Source organism: Cervus elaphus, chromosome 15, assembly GCF_910594005.1.
Source record: "Cervus elaphus chromosome 15, mCerEla1.1, whole genome shotgun sequence".
Lineage (NCBI taxonomy): Eukaryota > Metazoa > Chordata > Mammalia > Artiodactyla > Cervidae > Cervus > Cervus elaphus.
The window spans coordinates 29,184,512-29,203,817 of record NC_057829.1 but is presented as its reverse complement, the minus strand read 5'-3'; the positions used below and the strand labels follow the sequence as shown (position 1 = coordinate 29,203,817).

At 37.5% G+C, this 19,306-nt stretch overlaps 1 protein-coding gene across 18 annotated transcripts in view; it reads left to right on the top strand.

The window, feature by feature from the left end:
- USP54 (ubiquitin specific peptidase 54) overlaps positions 1 to 19,306 on the top strand; it is a 118,761-nt gene that overhangs the window by 56,588 nt on the left and 42,867 nt on the right. For all 18 annotated transcript variants that reach the window (XM_043925449.1, XM_043925455.1, XM_043925450.1 and 15 more), the window contains 2 exons: positions 2,105 to 2,961; positions 5,157 to 5,249. In XM_043925449.1, the coding sequence (XP_043781384.1) occupies positions 2,815 to 2,961; positions 5,157 to 5,249 (240 nt within the window). In that variant the 5' untranslated portion in view covers positions 2,105 to 2,814. Of the gene's footprint in view, positions 1 to 2,104; positions 2,962 to 5,156; positions 5,250 to 19,306 lie in introns of those variants that run through there.

Genomic DNA, 19,306 nt, shown 5'->3' with positions numbered 1-19,306 from the left:
AAATCCAAGGCTTCCTGGTGGTCTGGTGGTTAAGACTACGTGGGCGAGCACAGGTTCCATCCCTGGCCCAGGAACTGAGATTCCTCATGCAGTGCAGTGTGTCTCCCACTCCCCAGAATAGGTTGTTAGGGCTTTGTGGGTAGAATTCTTTATTTACTTTCTCATGTATGTTTTGTAGATGGATTATATTGTTTGGAGCGAGACCTGCAATTTAATTGAAATATTTTGTCATCAGTGTTTCTTTGGACCATTTGTTACTGCCCTTCTTGGCTTTGTTCTTTTTGGCTCTGACCTCTGGTTTCTGACACCTAATTCAAGTGTGAGAGCTTTTGCCTTACCCTACACAGTGCTGCCCTTCAGAGCCTGAGAATCTTTTTCTGCTACTGCCTTTTTTCCCTTTGCTCCCTGAACTCTGGGGTGTGTATCCTCGGGCAGGCTGAGTTTCAGTGAGCTTCACGTGGATACTGCTGCCAAGTTCTTTTGGCTTTGAGCTGAGTGGAGGCTTGGTACTTGTCATTCCTTTGCAGCAGTTAAGCTGAAGGAATGCTGCATGGCTTGTTGGAAATTGCTCAGTGGCCTCCGGTGGGGTGTGTATGAGGGTGTGTGTAGAGAGTGGAGGGTCTTGTAGTCTGTGTGGGAGACGTGGGATCTTTCCTGGTGCTGTGTGCTAATCATCAGGCAGTATTTATTGAGCGCTTCATTATGACTAGCACTGTGTTAGGATCTTTTGGAATAGTATAATAAAATGCATAGTTAAGTCACAGTGAGTAGTCAAACAATTCTGTCTCCCAATTACCAACTTTGATTTGAGCAAGTTAATGTCTTTAAACTTCCCCTTACACTTCTGTAAAATGGAACTATTAATACCTACTGATTGGGCTGTTATGAAGATTGAATAAAGAATGTGGTATTGTTTAGCACATGTCTGACACTAGCTAGTATTCCATTTCATACAGTCATGGTCAGGATATATGACTGACACCATATAAAACAAAGAGTAATACAAACAAATAGAGAATAATATGACATTATAATGTATAATCAAATACTTTGATTGTGACCTGTAGATTATAAATAGTCTGGGAATTTAGAGAAGGGAAAGAACATTCTTGTGCAACCATTTAATGTTCCTGTGCCTCAGCTTTTCCACTGAACATGCTATAGATAGTGCTAGGTGATCCGAGAAGGATTAAGCTGTTACAGCATTTTTGGTTTTTTAGGTCATCCATATGATGGCGTGAAGGAAAGGAGAAGCTTGGGCAACTGTTAGAAACCAAATTTAATATTTAACATTCTTAATTTTTTCCTTATGTGGACCTGGCGGCCTTATAGGAAAACTTAAAGGTGAATATTAGAAGCATTTTCTTCCAAGGAAATTTTTGCCCCTTGCTTCTTTGGCATTTTAATTAGTTGAAGATTATTGTTGGTCAATGGATGGCCTCTGATGGTGACTGCCTTGGATATAATCTGAGGATTAAGTGATTTGGAACCCAAATTATCTCTCTGATCCTCTGGCAAAAAAAATGTAACATACAAACAGGGCAGAAGAAGATTTCGTTTTTTTGGACTGAATATTAAGGGCATATGGTTTACTCACCGTGAGGGTTTCTCTGGGATGGGACGGACATCTTTACTCAGTAAAGTGATAACATGCCCCTCCCACCTTTAAATAGGCTTTTATAGCCATGGGCATGTAAAACACCTTTAAAATTTTCTGTACTCAAAACATCCAAAAGAAACTGTTTTAATTTCCCAGTTTGGTATGTGTTTACTTGGTAATTTTTTTCTTAGCCTGGTTGTGGAAAGTTCGCATTGGAGTTTTATTTTTGTCCGGATCAACTTTCTTCTCCTAGAAAATTTGAGAGAAGTCTCCTATGAAAGTAAGGCTGCTCACACCTTTCCCCCCTGCCTGTTGAGTGTTTCTCCTTTTTGTTGTTGTTGGGCTTTTTTTTTTGGCTGGGGGGAGGGCTGTGTATTGTTTGCGAAGGTTTCAAGTTTATAGTGCGAGGTGAGGCAACGTTGATCTTGGCAGAACTGCACAAAGCTAGTAGAGTCATTAAGTGACGCAAGCTTTTGATTTTTTTTTTTTTCCTTTCTGTTAAAGCTCTCTGGCACAGCTGGCTAGTCTAGTCACGGAGGAAAAGAGAAGAGATTTTCTGAAGTTGTGGATGGAATAATAGAAGATGTTTGGGACACATTAAAGAACGGCAGCAGAGCAACAACAGCAGAAACTCCATGTTTTTCAAACAAACTTCTTAGCTTTCTGAAATCTATGCCAATTGCTTAGAACCTGGGTTTTTATTTCAGAGGATGATGGGACAATGGGACAGGGCAGTAGAAGGCGAGGAGAGTTGTGCTGGATTCTTGGTTGTCTGTCTGCCTCTCCTTCCAGTTGGGAAAATCTTCAATCCACAGGAAGCATTATAAACAAGCCTAAAGAACACACTCTACCCTGATCCTAGGTTCTGTTGGAGTTGAGGATTACAGCCACTTCACCAGGATTTTATGGAGGCAGTTCAAGAAAAATAGAAGGAAGCAATACTTAAGGATTTCTCTGTTTGAATTTGTCCTGTGCCATGTTAAATTTTAGGCATTGTTTGGAACAAGTTGAGGACAGCTCTGGCTTGTGGATCTAAGGATGCCTGAGTTTCTTGAGATACCTATATGATGTTGAAAGGTTGTAAATTCAAAGTCCTTCAACATAAATTTGTTAAATTCTGGATTCTTTTTATATTAATAGGACTTCAACAAAGACTAAGGACTCCCCCAAAGATAGAAAATTTTCTCTTGTTTTCAGGCTAAATGTGAACAGTAATGTCTTGGAAGAGAAATTATTTTTCAGGGGGCCGTGGTAGTGTCCAGGGGATGTTTGCTCCTCGCAGCTCAACCTCCATAGCTCCCAGCAAAGGCCTCAGCAATGAGCCAGGACAAAACAGCTGCTTCCTCAACAGTGCCTTGCAGGTAAGGATAATTTCTTTTTGGTGAACTTGAACTTTCAGTTGCTGGTGCTGTATTTCTGATTACTTTTTAAAATCTAATACTTGATAGTCTCTGTTTGAAGTCAGCAGCCTAAGATCATTTTTTAAGTTCATCTCTGTGATCATAGGCAAGTCACTTTATCTCTTTGAGTCTCAATTGCCTGATCTGTAAAGGAGATTAATAATGATAATAGAAATAATAACTAACTTCTACTACTTCCCTGCCTAAAGGGAGGTACATAGACTAGATCATACTACTTGTTTAGTGACTTTTTCCCTGAACAGTCTCTGCTGTTTCTTTTTTTTCCATTTGAGACTAAGGTGTCTCATCACTCTAGTTGCTTTCCTCCAGTCTAGAAAGCAAAACTCTTTCCATAAGTCAAAGATTTTCAGGTATGTTATTCTTGTCTCATAATATTCAGGCTCTCAGCACACTCACTAATTGGAGTCCAGTCTTTGTCCACTTCTTTGTCTCCTTCCTCTGAGTTCTCCTGTAGTATCTGATTAGATATGCTTGCACAGAGCTGGTAGAAAATAAATTCCTCCAAGTTGATTATCTAGTTTAAATTTTCCCCTTTGGTCTTGCTTGCCACGTTAGCCTTCTCAAAACCCCAGTGCTTTCTGTCTGTCTGTCTGCCCTGCCCAATCAGGGCCATAGTGTGATAGGTTCATCCCTCTCAGTCTGACTTTCAAGTGATAACTTTCCCCTTTCTCTCCTCTTCAGAGTAAAAGTAAATCTTAAGATAATTATGCTTGGGTAAAGTATTAGCTTTACACCTCAGATATATGAGAAAATAAGTTGTTATGAGAGAAAAAGAGACATGACATTGTATTTGGTATAAAAAGCACTAGACTCAGGAATTAGGAGACCTGGGTCCTAGTTTTAGCCTTTCTTTAGACCTAGTTCATTGATTGCCATGACTCAATTATAGAACATATAATTTATCCACATATATTTCTATATTTCTATATTTATTTCTATATTTATACTTGAAGACATTGATAGTTTTGGAGTGCCTATTATCATGTTACAAGTTAAAAACAATTGTTTCTATGAGCTAATATTCTAACTTATGGTATGAAAGCTATGTTCACCACAGGTGTATTGAACCTGTGAACAAACATTTATTATAAAAAGATATACTTATTTGGGAGTGTAGCATGTTTCAACCAACTTTTGGAAATATATACCTATAGATATCTAGTATCAACGCGAAGATGGCCCAGAGGTGTCTATTATCTGGTGCACCTAAAGTGTAGTGCCTTTTCAGATATGATGCTTTTTAAGTGTTTTCCAGATAAGAGAAACTTCCTAAGGCATTTATGCTGTGTATTACACTGTTTCTTTTTTAACTAAAGTTCAAAGTTTATTCAGATTTCCTGAGTTTTTTACATAGTGTCTTTTTGTATTCCAGAATCCAATTCAAGATGCTGCATTTACTTGTTTTATCTCTTTAGGCTCCTATTGGCTGTGATAGTTTCTCACAGTTTCCTTGTTTTGATAATTTTGACAGTTTTGAATAGTAATAGTCAAGTATTTTGTAGGATGTCCCATTATTGGAATTTGATGTGATTCTCATGTTAAAACTGGGGTTATGAGTTTTTGAGAGAAATACCATAAAAGTAAAGTGCTGTTCTCATCACTTTCTGTCAAAGTTACATTCTAGGAACAGATTTGTCACTGTTGATTTTACTGTTTTTTTTTTAGATTTTATTTTACTGTTATTTTTTAAATTCTGTTGACTTAAGGAGGTCACACCTCTCTCAGAAAGGTCCAAAAATGGAGAAATCTAACAAAGACAAAATTCCACACTACGATCCAAGCTTCTAAATAAGTTTTTAAATATTCTTGCTTTTCTTGTGTGGACAATTAAAATAAATCCTTAGTCTGCAGTTTTTAACCCATAAAATACCTCTTTAGGATCACATTTGATGTATGTCATACCACATTTTCTCTATGTGATCTACTTTATGTTGAATTAGTGTTTTCTCCATAAAATGGTCATCTGTGCCTCTGATTGGATACTCCACTTTATTTGGACTTTTTTTAATACATTAGAATGAACTTTTCCCTTGAGAGTAATGATGTCTTCTGTGATCATTACCTTTGTTTGCTTGACTTCTTGATTTAAATGGGGAGTTTTTGTAGCGTAATGAAGTATCTTCCCTTTTCCTCAGGTTTTATGGCACTTGGACATCTTCCGACGTAGCTTTAGGCAGCTTACAACTCACAAATGCATGGGAGATTCCTGCATCTTTTGTGCTCTCAAGGTAAAAACTTCAAGCTTGTTTCTTCTCACTGTCATTAGGTTGCCAAATGATCAATATTGAGGTGGTTTGATTATTCAGATTGATGCTAAAGAATTTGTTGCTACATTATCTGCCTATGGTCTAGTGCAAAGGATAAGTATGATTAATTTTGCTTGCTGCAAAGAAATACTACTTGGTATTCTGTTTCTCTGAATCTTTTGCCCATACAACTCTATTTAATGTGATAGGGTACTATTTACATGTGCTTAGACTTTGAGTATTTATCTGAAAAGCTAATACTAAATTTTCATTTTGAAAAAACAAACAACCAGCTGTTTTTCATGGAATTATCTATTGTCTATTAAAGCTAAATTTAGCAACAAACTGTTTCTATGAGGAAAAATCAGTACTAAAATTTTCCCATTTTCCCATTCCATAATAATATTTCCTATTATCCCATGTAATAGATTCTTTATATTGGTTCTATTTTAATCTGACTCCAATTTTTTCATTTCTGAATAAAGTGAAACTGAGGATTCATTTAGAGGCAAATAAAATGGTGTAATGCGAGAGAGTTCTGACTCAGAGATTTTAGATAAGTTGCTAAAGAGAAAGAACTAGGATGTATAAAAGGCCCATTCTCCATCAGTTTTCCAACATGTATCCTCTCTGTTTTCTTGGTCCAGATATACAGTGCAATATTTGTGGTTGGATGATGAAGCTTCTAGGGTCATTTTTCAGTCTCATGAAGTCTGAATCCTTAGTTTTGTCACAAGGATGCTTGGTTGTGATCATTATTAACTTAGTTGTTTTTACATTTGAGAACAGGAATTATAACCAAAAAACTCCAGGATTATATCCTAGTTAAATTTGCAACAGCTGAGTCAAAACAATTTTTTGGCCAACGTCAGTTTGAAGTTTTAGTCCATGGTAGGCTGATATCTCTGGAAAGAGATAACTGAGACTTCTGAACTTTCTGCCATTAGGATCACAAATATCTTTTTTTTCCAACTCTTTGTTTGCAACCATTATAGCTTAGCAAAATATAGAATATAAATTATTGAGGACTTCCCTGGCAGTCTAGTGGTTAAGATTATATACTTCCACCATAGGGACATGGGTTCGATCCCTGGTTGGGAAACTAAGATTCTCTGTGCCTCTTAGTGCAGCAAAAAACCAAAAAGAATAAATTAAGAAAATAAATTATTGGTTAATTGAGTTTAAATATGAAATTTTAATGAAACAAGATTTTTTACAAGTTGTAACATTTCTGACTATACCCATTCAGACAGAAGTCCATTCAAAAGAGCATTTGGCTTGATTTTCTGAAAGGTACATTGATATTAAGTATCTAATTTTAGATAGACAAGAAACATAGTGGTCCTTTGGTCATCAAGTCCAAGGGAAGTCTGGTTCATGATATTAAAACCAAAAAAACAGGGCAAGTTACTTGCTAGAGAGATCTAAATCCTGGGGAAATACCTGGTAGGAGAATCTCCTACAGATAGAATTTCTACAGATTCTACAGATAGACACTTTTGCTATATAAAGTGAAAGTTGCTCAGTCGCATCTGGCTATTTGTGACCCCATGGACTATATAGTCTATGGAATTCTCCAGGCCAGAATACTGAAGTGGGTAGCCTTTTCCTTCTCCAGGGGATCTTCCCAACCCAGGGATCGAACCCAGGTCTCCTACATTGTATGTGGATTCTTTACCAGCTGAGCCACAAGGGAAGCCCAAGAATACTGGAGTGGGTAGCCTATCCCTTCTCCAGGGGATCTTCCCAACCCAGGAATCAAACTGGGGTCTCCTGCATTGAAGGCAGATTCTTTACCAACTGAGCTATCAAATTTGCTATATTGAAAGATTAAAAACTTGATTTTTTTTTCCTAAAATGCTTTTCAATCCCTCAGTGCTAAATAAATGTTAAATAATTAAGCCTTAGTTTGAACATACTTTGTTTTAGATGGCATTATTTGCATTCTTTTAATTGTTGTGCACTTAATTTGAAAATTATAGTCTTATATTTTCCAATAAATGTGCTTAGATAATTGGTTATTTGTATAGACAAAAAGGAAATTAGATCCCTACTTCATATTATACCAAAAGTAAGAATTTCAGATGAATTAAGGACTAAAATGTGAAAAACAAAGTTTTTCAAGTTTTAGAAGAAACTATGAGGGAGTATCTTGGCCTAAGTGATAGAGAGGATTTAATAAGTAAGTCATGGAAAATACAAAGCTAAAAGGTTTGACATATTTTACTATAGAAAATTCAAGAACTTCTGTTCATCAGAAGATTCCATAAAGACAGTAAATATACAGGGCTACAAATTGTGAGAAAGTGTCTGTATTATATATAATCAACAAGGATTGGTATCTAGCATAGCACTTAGAGAAGAACTCCCATGAAGAATAAGTAAAAAATAAGATGAGTCAACAGAAAAACTAACAAAAGACATAAATAGGCATTTCTCAGAATGGGAAAGCCAATTAGCTTTTAAGGATATGAAAGAGGCTTACCCTCTTTAGTAATCTAAGAAATATTAATTAAACCATACCCTTCAGATTAGTAGAAATTTAAAAGTTGGATAAAATTGTTACCTAAAAGATAGAATAATGAGAATTTATGTACATTGTTGATTGGAATATAAATTGATACCACTATTTAGGAAACCAATTTGTCATTGCATTTCTCAAAGAAAATTGAAGTAACAGGTATCCTACTACTCAGTAATTCTACTCCTAGATACTCCCTGTAGAAAACTTCCTGTACATACACACCAGAAGATATATTAGAGGATATTTAAGGTAGTATTTTTCTATGATTACAGAAAAATGGAAGCAACCCATTCCAACTATAGGGTAATGGATTAAAAATTATGGTTTATTCCCAGAGTAAAATACTATATAGTAGTGATAATGAATTCCTGGAGAAGGAAATGGCAACGCACTCCAGTATTCTTGCCTGGAAAATCCCATGGATGGAGAAGCCTGGTAGGCTACCGACCATGGGGTCACAGAGTCGGACACGACTGAGCGACTTCACTTAGTGATAATGAACAGTTGGCAGCTACATATATCAACTTAATCACAGAAAGATTACAGACAGTCCTCGATTTATGATGGTTTGACTTATGATTGTTTTGACTTTATGATGATACGAAAGCGATATGCATTCAGTAGGAACCTTACTTTGCATTTTGATTTTTTCTTGGGCTGGTGATATGTGATATGATACTTTCTTGTGTTGCTGGGCAGCTATAATGAGCTGTCAGTCAGCCACAGTCAGTCATTCCCTGTCAGCCACAAAATCATAAGGTTAAACCAACCAATACGGTTATAACCATTCTGTACCCATACAACCATTCTATTTTTCACTTTTAAGTATTCAGTAAATTAGATCAGATATTCACTTTACAATAAAGTAGGCTTTGTATTAGATTATTTTGCCCAACTGTATGCTAATGTAAGTGTTTGGAGCATGTTTAAGGTAGGCTAGGCTATGATATTTGGTGGATAAGTTACATATATTTTCAGTGGGTTTATTGGGATGTAATTCCATTGGTTTCCTAAGATGATTGGTTTCCTATCCTCTCTAAGAGCAGTAGAGATGTAATCCCATTGAATGAAAAAAGCAAGTCACTGAAGACTGCTAAACTATGATTCCATTTATATACAAAGCAAAAACAGGCAGAACTAAATAACATATTGTTCAGGGATACATACATGTGATAAAACTGTAGAGAAAAAAGGAATGATTTTCACAATATTTGGGATAATGGTTACCTCTGGAAGGTGGGATGGGGAGGATATAATCAATTGGGGAGTCTCAAACTCAGTTTTTCCATTTTTTTAAGTTGTGTGGTAAGCACATGGGCATTTATTTATTATTCTTTGGTTGTATATACCCATCATGTTTGTTCTTTATTTGAATGATGATTTTTATTATAGAAAAATACAGCAATCTGGGAAACCTAAAGTGTAAAGAGGGAAACAAAATAGTTTGTATTCCCTCACAGAGATCGTCATTTTGCTTTATGCCTCCTCTCTGGTCTATGATATTTCTAGTAATAAGTCTTTTTGCCCACCATTTTAGTAAAAAGAGTACTCCCACCCCATCCTTAAATTGCCTTTCCATCTCTAATATCTTCCTATTTGTTCGAACCTAAGACTGCCCTGGAGTGATATTTTGAAGTTACTCCCTTCTTATATCCCTGGAGTGGCTTCCAATTGTCTTTTAAAAATCACTTTAAAAAGCAAGATTATAGACATTTAAAAAACTAATTTCACACTTCTTTTCCCTTCCTCTCCTTCCCAAGACTGTGTTTCAGCTATGGCAGTAGATATTGCACATAGTATGCCTGCTTCTTAGATACCACATTGCAGACATCATTCACTCTGTCTGGATCCCTTGGCACCCCAAACAATAACATAACAATAAATAAAACAATAACACATCCCTTTTAAATCAAACCACATCTACCTGTCAGAACTCTTTTAAGAATTTATCTTCTTTACGAAGTTTTGAAAATACTCTCTCTGTGTAGATCTGTGATTGACTTAACAATGTTTGGCATGGCTGAGTGGGTTTTGGGGAAGGTGGCCCAGCTTTTCTTCTCTCTTGGTGTTAGGCTCAGTGCCTGGACCTTAACATAAACACAGCTTTACACAGCTTTTCTGGGTTCATATAGTCTTTTTAGTTGCCATGCCTTCCTCCAGGTGATCTTCCCAATCTAGGGATCAAACTCAGGTTTCCCGCATTGCAGGCAGATTCTTTACTATCTGAGCCACTAGGGAAGCCTGAGTCTTTTAGTAGTTCTTGGTGTTTTTGTTATGGAGTTTGGGTATTGCCTTTTTCTTTGTGTCTTATATTCTCTCTCACTTTGTCCTGTTTAACAGATTTTCATATTGTGACATTTAGCCTCATATTTTTTTTAGTAGATCCACTAATCTAAGCCTTCATGCCTCATTTAGTAAGGGAAGAGTGAGATAATGCAGGGGTGGGAGTGGGGACAGGGAGGGGAGTCGATAATGGTAAAGGTCAGCTGATGAAAGAGTGAAAGGCTAGGGTTCTGTCAGCAGAGCAGTTATATGGTATCCTGTGGTTAAGTTACATGTTAACTTTGTGGTGACCAGTATGGGCATAATTCTATATTTTTTTCCTCTGTGAGTATAATTGTAAATATTTTTCTATTTAAAAATTAGGGGAATATTTGATGAGGCCAGTAAGGATTCCTTTTTGCTGATACTTCATGATCTGTTTGCATTCTTTTTTTTTTTAAATAAAAAATTTTACTGGAGAAAAATAGAACCACCACATACACAGGGAAAAGAGCACAAAAATTCAACTGATACAGAACTGAAAGTCACAACTACCCAATGTTGTTTGCGATTACTTTTCAATTTCTTAAATGGCTTCCCTCAATTTTTTAAATAGCCTTGTCAATTTTTTCCTGCTGAAATAGCATCAAGTTTTCAAAAAATTAGGAGCCTCAGCGAAGGGACCAGCTTTTAAGATAACAAAGGTGACACCAAGAGTCTCCTAATAGGACCAATTCTACCGAAAAATTCCTGAAGCACACAACTACTGAGTCTGGTAGAACAGTGGCTCAGAGACCATCAGGGATTAGTTAGAACACTGACTCAGACGGTCCAGTATGCAGAGAGGGCAAACAAAAAAGCTGCATTTCCCTGTCAGATGAGTTCAGGTGCTAAGAAAATACAGGCAATGGCTGCTGAAAATAATTAAGAAGGCATTCTAAATACCACATATTATTAGACAACAGTGTATAAAGTGATGCAATTAGAAAACAGGCAACTTAAAAAAAAATATGGTCACAGGTCTTTGAGAACTCAAGAAAACAATCAATAGCAAACACAAGAGCTGAAAGTCTCAGCTGAGGGTTGAAAGTGAAAGTGAAGTCACTCAGTCGTATCCGACTCCTTGCGACCCCTTGGACTGTAGCCCACCAGGCTCCTCCATCCATGGGATTCTCCAGGCAAGAATACTGGAGTGGGTTGCCATTTCCTTCTCCAGGTGTTTGCATTCTTTAGTGCTAAGTTTTATACATAAAATTCTTATTTCTTAGATTTTTTTAAAACAAGAGACTCCAGGATCGCTGAATTTGAAATAGTCTGTAAAACTTGCCAGTTCTATAAAGTCAGAATTCTTTATGTTAGAGCATAATTGCTTATCTAGAACCTACTATTAAGGGCACAAAGAAACACAAACATGTTCCTTGATGAGTCAGAAGTTAGCCAACTTTCTCTTAATCTGATGTTTGGATGAAGGATTTGCCCTTCCAAGTCTGGCTGAAAGATATGTATCCCTGCTCTTTCTCCAGTTGTTTACTTTACCTAGCACCTTAAATATACATTTACTATTGGCCTTATGTGGATATGTTTGGATCATGTCTGTATTTTGTTTTTTCTTTTGGTCTATGAACGTCTGTCAATAGTCCTGTGTCTTATAATCTTCACTGGTACAATAGAATATGTTGTGTCCAGTACTTTTTGGTGGTTTGTACATAAAACCACAGAAATGGACTATTTTGGATAGTCCATTTCTTTTGGTCCTGTAAAATATACTGTTGGCTTTTTTTTCTGTGTTACTTGACACTAAGTCCCTAAAGTAATTGCAGCCTCAAAATCTTGCATTCAAATTATTAATGAAGAATTTGTTAGTCTTTCTGCTTATTTTGAACCACGGTTTCTTTCAACTATGATTTAGCAAATAGAAGGGACTTGTGTCCTAATTACCCTGTCCCTTCTAAAACAGCAAATTTATTCCCATCTAGTATTACTGACCTAAACCGTTGTCATGCCTATAGCCCAGAGCTCTTACTCATATCTGTTCCTACACCCTGGCCCCCAGGGTATGACTTTACTTTGGTGTTGGTTTATTTATTTATCTCTATCCAGAGGAGGAAATCCGTCCTCTGTACTTAGTATGCCACAAAGATTTTGTTCTCCTTCCAGGGATTGTACTAGAGGCTTTGCAGTGCCAGGATGTAGGACAGAGTGTTTTTTGTTATAGGCAAAGAAGAATGCTGCATTGATTGATTAAATCCAATAAATCTTCTCAATTAGTGATTTTTTTTTTTTTTTAAGTTTTAGTATAAGGCCTAAAAGCCTCGGAGTGGTGGTGATGAGGGAGGTAGGGATGGAGGAAATAGGTTTTTATATATTAAGGTGTTCTGGAATGTATAAGTCTGTATCTGTAGAGCAGTAAGACTATTGTGAAGGAGCAGTAAAGTCTATATCCTTCTGATTGCTCACTTGTTAACTGGGGGGAAATTTGAGGGTTAAGGGAATAAATCTCAATATTTTTTGATTTTGTACCATGTAGCTGTTCCTATACTGGGGACTGAAACATACACATATGGAGTAAAGTGATGTAAGGAATTACAGTCTGGTCATTTTGTTTCTTTGTTTTTCCTGTAGATTTTAGGAATAGAAAGTTCTTCATTGTCTTATAGTCCTTGCCACTGTCAGAAAACAATAAATCCATTATCCTGGACTGACTATGTAAACCAGGAAATTAGATTTCTAGTATGTTACCCAGAAATTTTAGCTTGTAATAAACAGCCCTCACATAAGGAAGGTCCTATGTCTAAGGCACGTGTCTAAGTTGAACTTCATTGTTTTGCCTATTTATGGAATATGACCATATTTTTGTGATCTTTCTGTTAACCTTTCTTAGGCTTTTCTTTTTTCTTTTTTTTTTACTTTTTGGCCACACTGCACACATGGCATGCAAGCTCCCTGATCAGGGATGGAACCTATGCCCCTACAGTGGAAGCACAGATTCTTAACCACTAGACCAGTGGGGGAGTCCCTAACTTTTCTTAGTTTTAAAGTTGTATTAGGCTGTCCCTAAGTTTTCTGAGTTAATTTAACAGTTGACATAACTTGGATAGTATAAAACTTAAGCTCTTATCCTTTTAAAAATTATATGTGTGTGGCTGAGTCTCATTGCTGTCCATCTGAATCACAGTATTGTTCATTGGCTATGCTGCTACTCCTAAGTCGCTTCAGTCATGTCCAACTCTTTGCGACCCTATGGACCATAGCCCATCAGGCTCCTCTGTCCATGGGATTCTCCAGGCAAGAATACTGGAGTGGATTGCCATGCCCTCCTCTAGGAGATCTTCCTGACCCAGGAATTGAACCTGCATCTCTTATGTCTCCTGCATTGGCAGGCAGGTTTTACCACTAGCATTACCTGTTAATTGGCTATACTCCAATATAAAGTTAAGAAAAAAAAGCAAAAATGAAATTCTAGAATTCAGAATTTTACATGATATTCCAAATAGAGGATATGACTTCAGGGAAAAATATATTAGATCACCATGATTCTTTCCTTTCCAGAGTTTATCGCAGAACCTGAAACTTTTACAATCTCACAGTCCTTGTGCTTGTCCATAAGGGTTCCATTTTTTATTTCCCCATGGGGTAAATGGTTATGATATTGATTCTCAAAATTTAATTTGAATACTGTTGGTAATCTATATGGTCCTACATTTTTGATCTTGGCAAAAATTAGCAGATTGACTTATATTTTAGTTTAGGTTAGCTTAATGTTAGTTTATGATTTCCCACTGAAAGCAGTACTATTCCATGGTGAATCTGGCCTATTTGTGCCTCTGTGTCTACCTGTCCGGTGTCTGGAGGTCTTGGTATTTCTATCTGTGTCTCTACCTTTGTGTGTGTGTGGGTGTCTTTTTTGTATGAGTGGCAGGAATGAGTGTGAAAGGTAGTTTATGATGGTCTTTTACTTCACCACTGCAAGTCCAAGGTTTTAGGTTATGAACTGAGTGCAAATAAAGCCCTAAACTCATTGGGAGATAATGGTATTGATAACTGAATTTAATTTAAAGGAACTGATATAGGATATGTGGGTAATTTTCTAATTAGGAAGTCCAGAGGCTATTTTAAGACATAAGGTTAAAGAATCCCAGGAGAGAAACTGGCCAGCTGTTCTCTGCCTCCCCCAAAGTTTGAGCAAGCATTTCTGTTGAACTGACTGAATACCTTTTTCTAAGAGTGTGGTAATGGTATTATGGTTATGTTTTAAACTATAAGTGTTCTTATTTTTTGGAGGCATCTCCTGAAATATTTGTCTGGTATTTGCTTCAAAATGATCTGGGAAAGGGGTGAGTGGGTGGGTGGTATATATGGAATAAGCTTGGACGCAGGCCAATAATTGTTGAGGATGGATAAAGAGCACAAAGAAATTTATTGTGCTGTTTTGTCTAACCTGATATGTTTGAAATTCTTTGCAATAAATGTTAAAAATCCAGTGTTACTGTTTTGGGTGCCAGAATGGTAAACATTTAAACATTCTTTCTCTCTTGAAAGAAAACGTTCAGCTTTCTTTTGAACACGCAAAACTAGGGTGAAATTTCTCTCTTCCAGCAGTCAGTGACCCACTAGGAGTAGTTCCTTTATCTTCTTTTCAAAGGATTGTGTTTACAAACAGGCTCAATTGGCCACATCTAGGTTTATGATTTATTTAGGTGTATGATTTCCAGGAGGTGTGGGGAAAAAAAGGATAGTTATAAGAGCCAAAATTATAGATTTGGGAAGCTCAGATCAAGAAGAGAAATCCTGAGAATTGAGTTAGTAGCAGTGTGTAACATGCGTCATGTCTTTGTAGAACACATTGCTGGACACCTCTCAGAGGTGAGTCGGGTTGCCGACTATGGCACTTTCCAAAAACCTTGGGCCCATAAAGCATCAAATTTAGTGACAGCCCTTTTCCTTGACCTGTATCTTCTCTACTCATGACTTCTTTTTGATACAAAGCTAGAAAGTTCTGAGAGAGAAATAATCAGCTATTCCTTGCTTAAAGACAAAGTCTGTGTTTTAGGGGAAAGAAAAAAAAAATCTCAAGCAACAGCTGCATTTGTACATGCCAAAGTACAAAGACTTTCTGTCTTTATGGCGCTTTTATCTTATTTACATGGTTTTTACTAATCCAAATAATTATATGCTCATGTGAGTAGAATTGTTTTGCTACTTGATCCAAGAGAGATGGGTGGGGAAGCACCTGCTTTTAGTCATTAAAGTCTTGTTGCTTTTGCACTGCATCCAAGAAAATAGTTAATAAACAAAAAGTAATTTGCCTTTTCCTGAGAATGAAAAGGAACACCTCTTTGGTTTCACTCTGTGAAGAAGAGCAGAGAGAAACCTCAAGGTTGGGTTTTCTATTTATTGAAATGAAACTGACATGGATCCCACAGAGGAAAATGATTCCTGGGTTTTGGTTCTTCCTGCCCTGTCTCCCTCTCTGCCATAGAACTCAGCAACTGGAAGAATACCAGTTTTTGTTCCTTATTGGTGCTACCACCTGTTCTTATTGCTGAACTAAATGTTCTTGGCTTTCTTTGGTGTGAATAGGATCTCCCTCTGGGAAAGGTGGGAGGAGGGTGAAAAAGGGAACGGGAGAAGGCGCGTTCCAGCCTGGTTCTCATGTGAGAGGGACACACAGGGGTTAGTGTGCTGCCTTAACAGAGGGGCTTTGTGCTGCGGCTTCTTCCAGGGCTGTGGCTCCACAGATGCATGCTGGGCAGGCTTAGGCTGCTTCATCCCTGATGCACATGCTTGTTCCTAACAAGACCAATAATAATTAAAATAAGAAAAGAAAGAATATGCAAGCAGAGGCTATTTTGAGAAGATATTCAGTGTGTATGGAGAAAGCTGTCTGTAATTAAGAGGTTAAAAAAGAGTAGCATGGAGATGATGCCTCTGAACGCAAGAGCCAGATCTGTTGTTGCATATGCACTGTGGATGCAGGCAGAGCTCTGACTTTAAGTCTTTCTTTCCCTTGTTATCTAGGTCATGGGAAATCAGCCTCTCTTAAATACAAGCGGCAGAATAGAGAAGAGTTTCAACCTTCGTACCCAGATCTCAGAGGCTGAGGAGGTAGCTCAAGGTAGAAGTGTATCTGATTCAAGGCCTTTCTTCATAGGTCAGTGCAGGCAGCAACCTAAAATAACTCCCAGATAGAATGGTGATGATAACAACAGTTAGCAGTTAGATAGCACTTCCATACTGTCAGACTGTCTAAGATATAAGTATCTGTCTAAAATATAAGTATAAAGATAGATAATTTATGTAATCCTTAAATAATCCTAGGAGGTAAATACTATTATTAATTCTCTTTTAAAAGAGGAAACTAAAGCCCAGAGAAGTTAAATAACTTGTCCGAGGTCATATAGATGATAAATAATAGGGCTGAGATTTTGAACACAAATAATATGGTTCCAGAGTCCATATTATTATGCTATTATACTATGCCATCTCTCCATGGAGCTCTGTCCTTTCTCAAATAGGGTCATCGGAGCCATAAAGTATTTTGAGACTATTTTCTTAATTCTCTCTAGGATGGTAACATAACTAGTACTATGTGTAGGAGAGAAGTTAATTCATTAGGAGCTGTTGATGCCTTCGAGTATTAAGACTTAATTCTTGAGGAAACCCAGTTGAGAAAGACTAAAGGGGCTGTAATTTGCATTCGTTGTGTTTGTACAGAACTGTCCTGAAACTAATTTTTTATTGGTTTGTTTTGGAACTGATTGTGGGCTCTGAACAAAGGACCAAACTTTATCTGTCCCTTGCCCAAGAGGTAGAGCTTTTGCCAGCATTGATGCCTTACCATTAATGATTGAGAAGAATGACAGGTGGGAATATGATAGTGGTTACCAAGTTTGGCCATGCTAAAGTGACTCTCTTTCATTATATCATCAAGTGTTCAGATCACCATACGTAGAAGCAGTCACTACTTCTTTTCCTACTTTGCCTTTCCTTTTTTCTTCACGTTTTCCCAAGTTTCAAAATTCCATTGGTCACTTGGTCTATCCAGTTGCCCTCTGGGAGTGTTTAACCGTGGACCTAGACCTTTCCTTTTGGTCTAGTTTAAGAGGTCACTGATAGATCTTCTTTCACTTCCAGCAACAAATTATGGAAGATCTTGCTCTGCCTTTACCTGATCTTATAATAGACTTTTTAAAACTTTCTAGGTCAATCCAAAATAACTTAAAAGTAATTATAAGAGACCTCTGCCCCCAACTCCATGCTTGTTAAATAATACTAAATATGATTTGCTGGTACTGCCTCCTCCATATCATAGACTTGTTTATAGGCAAATAATAGCCAGGTACATGGTAAATTGTTCTCAAGTTGCTATAGGGATAGATGTTCAATGTGTATGAGGTGGAATGATGATATTAAGAAAATACTGTGAAGAAAACAGTTCCTACTTGAAATTAGAAGAATGAGGTTTAGTCCCATTTTGCTTGAACTGGTTGTATTACCTTAAACATTTTCACTCAGAAAGTTGATTCTTCATCTGCTTAAAAAGAGTAGGGACAATATTTTCCTTTAATAAGATCTACCCATATAAAATCATTCATTCATTTAAAACTAGATTGTAAAACATTAAAAAAAATTTTAACTTTATTTATATACTGTTTTGGCTGTGCTGGGTCTTCTTTGTTGTGTGGTTCTCTGTCCAGATGCGGCGAGAGGGGCCCCTCTCCAGCTGCAGTGTGAGGGCTTCTCACCATGGTGTCCTCGCTTGTTGCGGAGCACAGGCTCTAGGAGTGTGGGCTTCAGTAGCTGAGGCACTCAGGCTCAGCAGTTGCGGTTTCCTGGCTATAGAGCCAGCCTCGGTAACTGCGGTGCACAAGCTTAGTTGCTTTGCACATGTGGGACCTTCCCAGGCCAGGGGTCAACCCTTTGTCTCCTGTATTGGCAGGTGGATTCTTTACCACTGAGCCACCAGGGAAGCCCGAAAGCTCATTGTTGATAGCCTTCTACATGCCAGTACTATTCTTGGTGCTGGTGTATAGCAGGAAATTAAAGGATAAAAATTTCTGACTTCATATTCTAGGGAGTGCAGTTAGACAATAAATAAATAAAATATATGGTATGACTGTTGGTAACACGTGCCGTAGGGGAAGTTAAAACAGGTAAACGTGGGAGGTTTAGAAAAAATGGATGAGGCTTGCTGTTTTAAAGAGTGATCAAGGAATACTAGACTGAGAAAGTAATATTTGGATAAAAATCTGAAGGGAATGAGTGACTGAGCTACTGCAAGTAAAGTGTCAAGTAAAATGAGGACCAAGAATTAGCCATTCTAGGTTGGGTGGGACCTCTTCTTGTTAGCTCACATAGGTAGGTTGACAAAAGTGATCTCATTTCTGGTCTCATTCGTAAGTCTGAAAAATAACCCTGGGTTGTTTTTTTTTTTTTTAATATGAATAATTACTAACAAGGGTTTCAGGCAAGTGACCTTCTTTGTCATGTTGATATGTAACTCACTGTTGGGTGAGTAGTTTATCTGGGTGCCTTGGTGTGGATCTGGGCCATGTGATGTCAGCAAACACATTCTAACCTGAGGGCGGAGGGTCTGATACCACTGGGGAAGGTGCCCGTTGTTGCCACTCTTTGTTTCCATTCTCTGGATATCACATTCATCATTGTTTCAAATATAGGTAAAGATGGAGAAGGCAGATACATTTAATTACAGCAAAATAAAAAACTGCTGGGCTCGAAAGATACCAGAAGACTAGAAGAAGGTATTTGCTATAAGTAGTACTCACAGACACAACTGAGCGACTTCACTTTCACTTTTCACTTTCATGCATTGGAGAAGGAAATGGCAACCCACTCCAGTGTTCTTGCCTGGAGAATCCCAGGGACGGGGGAGCCTGGTGGGCTGCCATCTATGGGGTCGCACAGAGTCGGACGTGACTGAAGTGACTTAGCAGCAGCAGCAGTACTCACAGAAGACCCAGAAAAACTAATGCAGTTGGAAAGACTAAAATTAACCAGTTTGACTATATTAATTGCTGACAAGGATACGGGGCAATTTATTTATATTCATGCCCTGGTAGAAGTTTAAGTTGCCATAATCTCTTTAGCAAAAAAGTGGAGACTGCCAAAATTTCTGTCAATTAAAAAATAATAGTTGTGATAGAGTAACCTGATATAATGCCATACAGCAAGAAGAAGGGATGAAATGTATGGATAACCTCAAAAATAATGCTGAATTTTTTTTTAAAAAGTA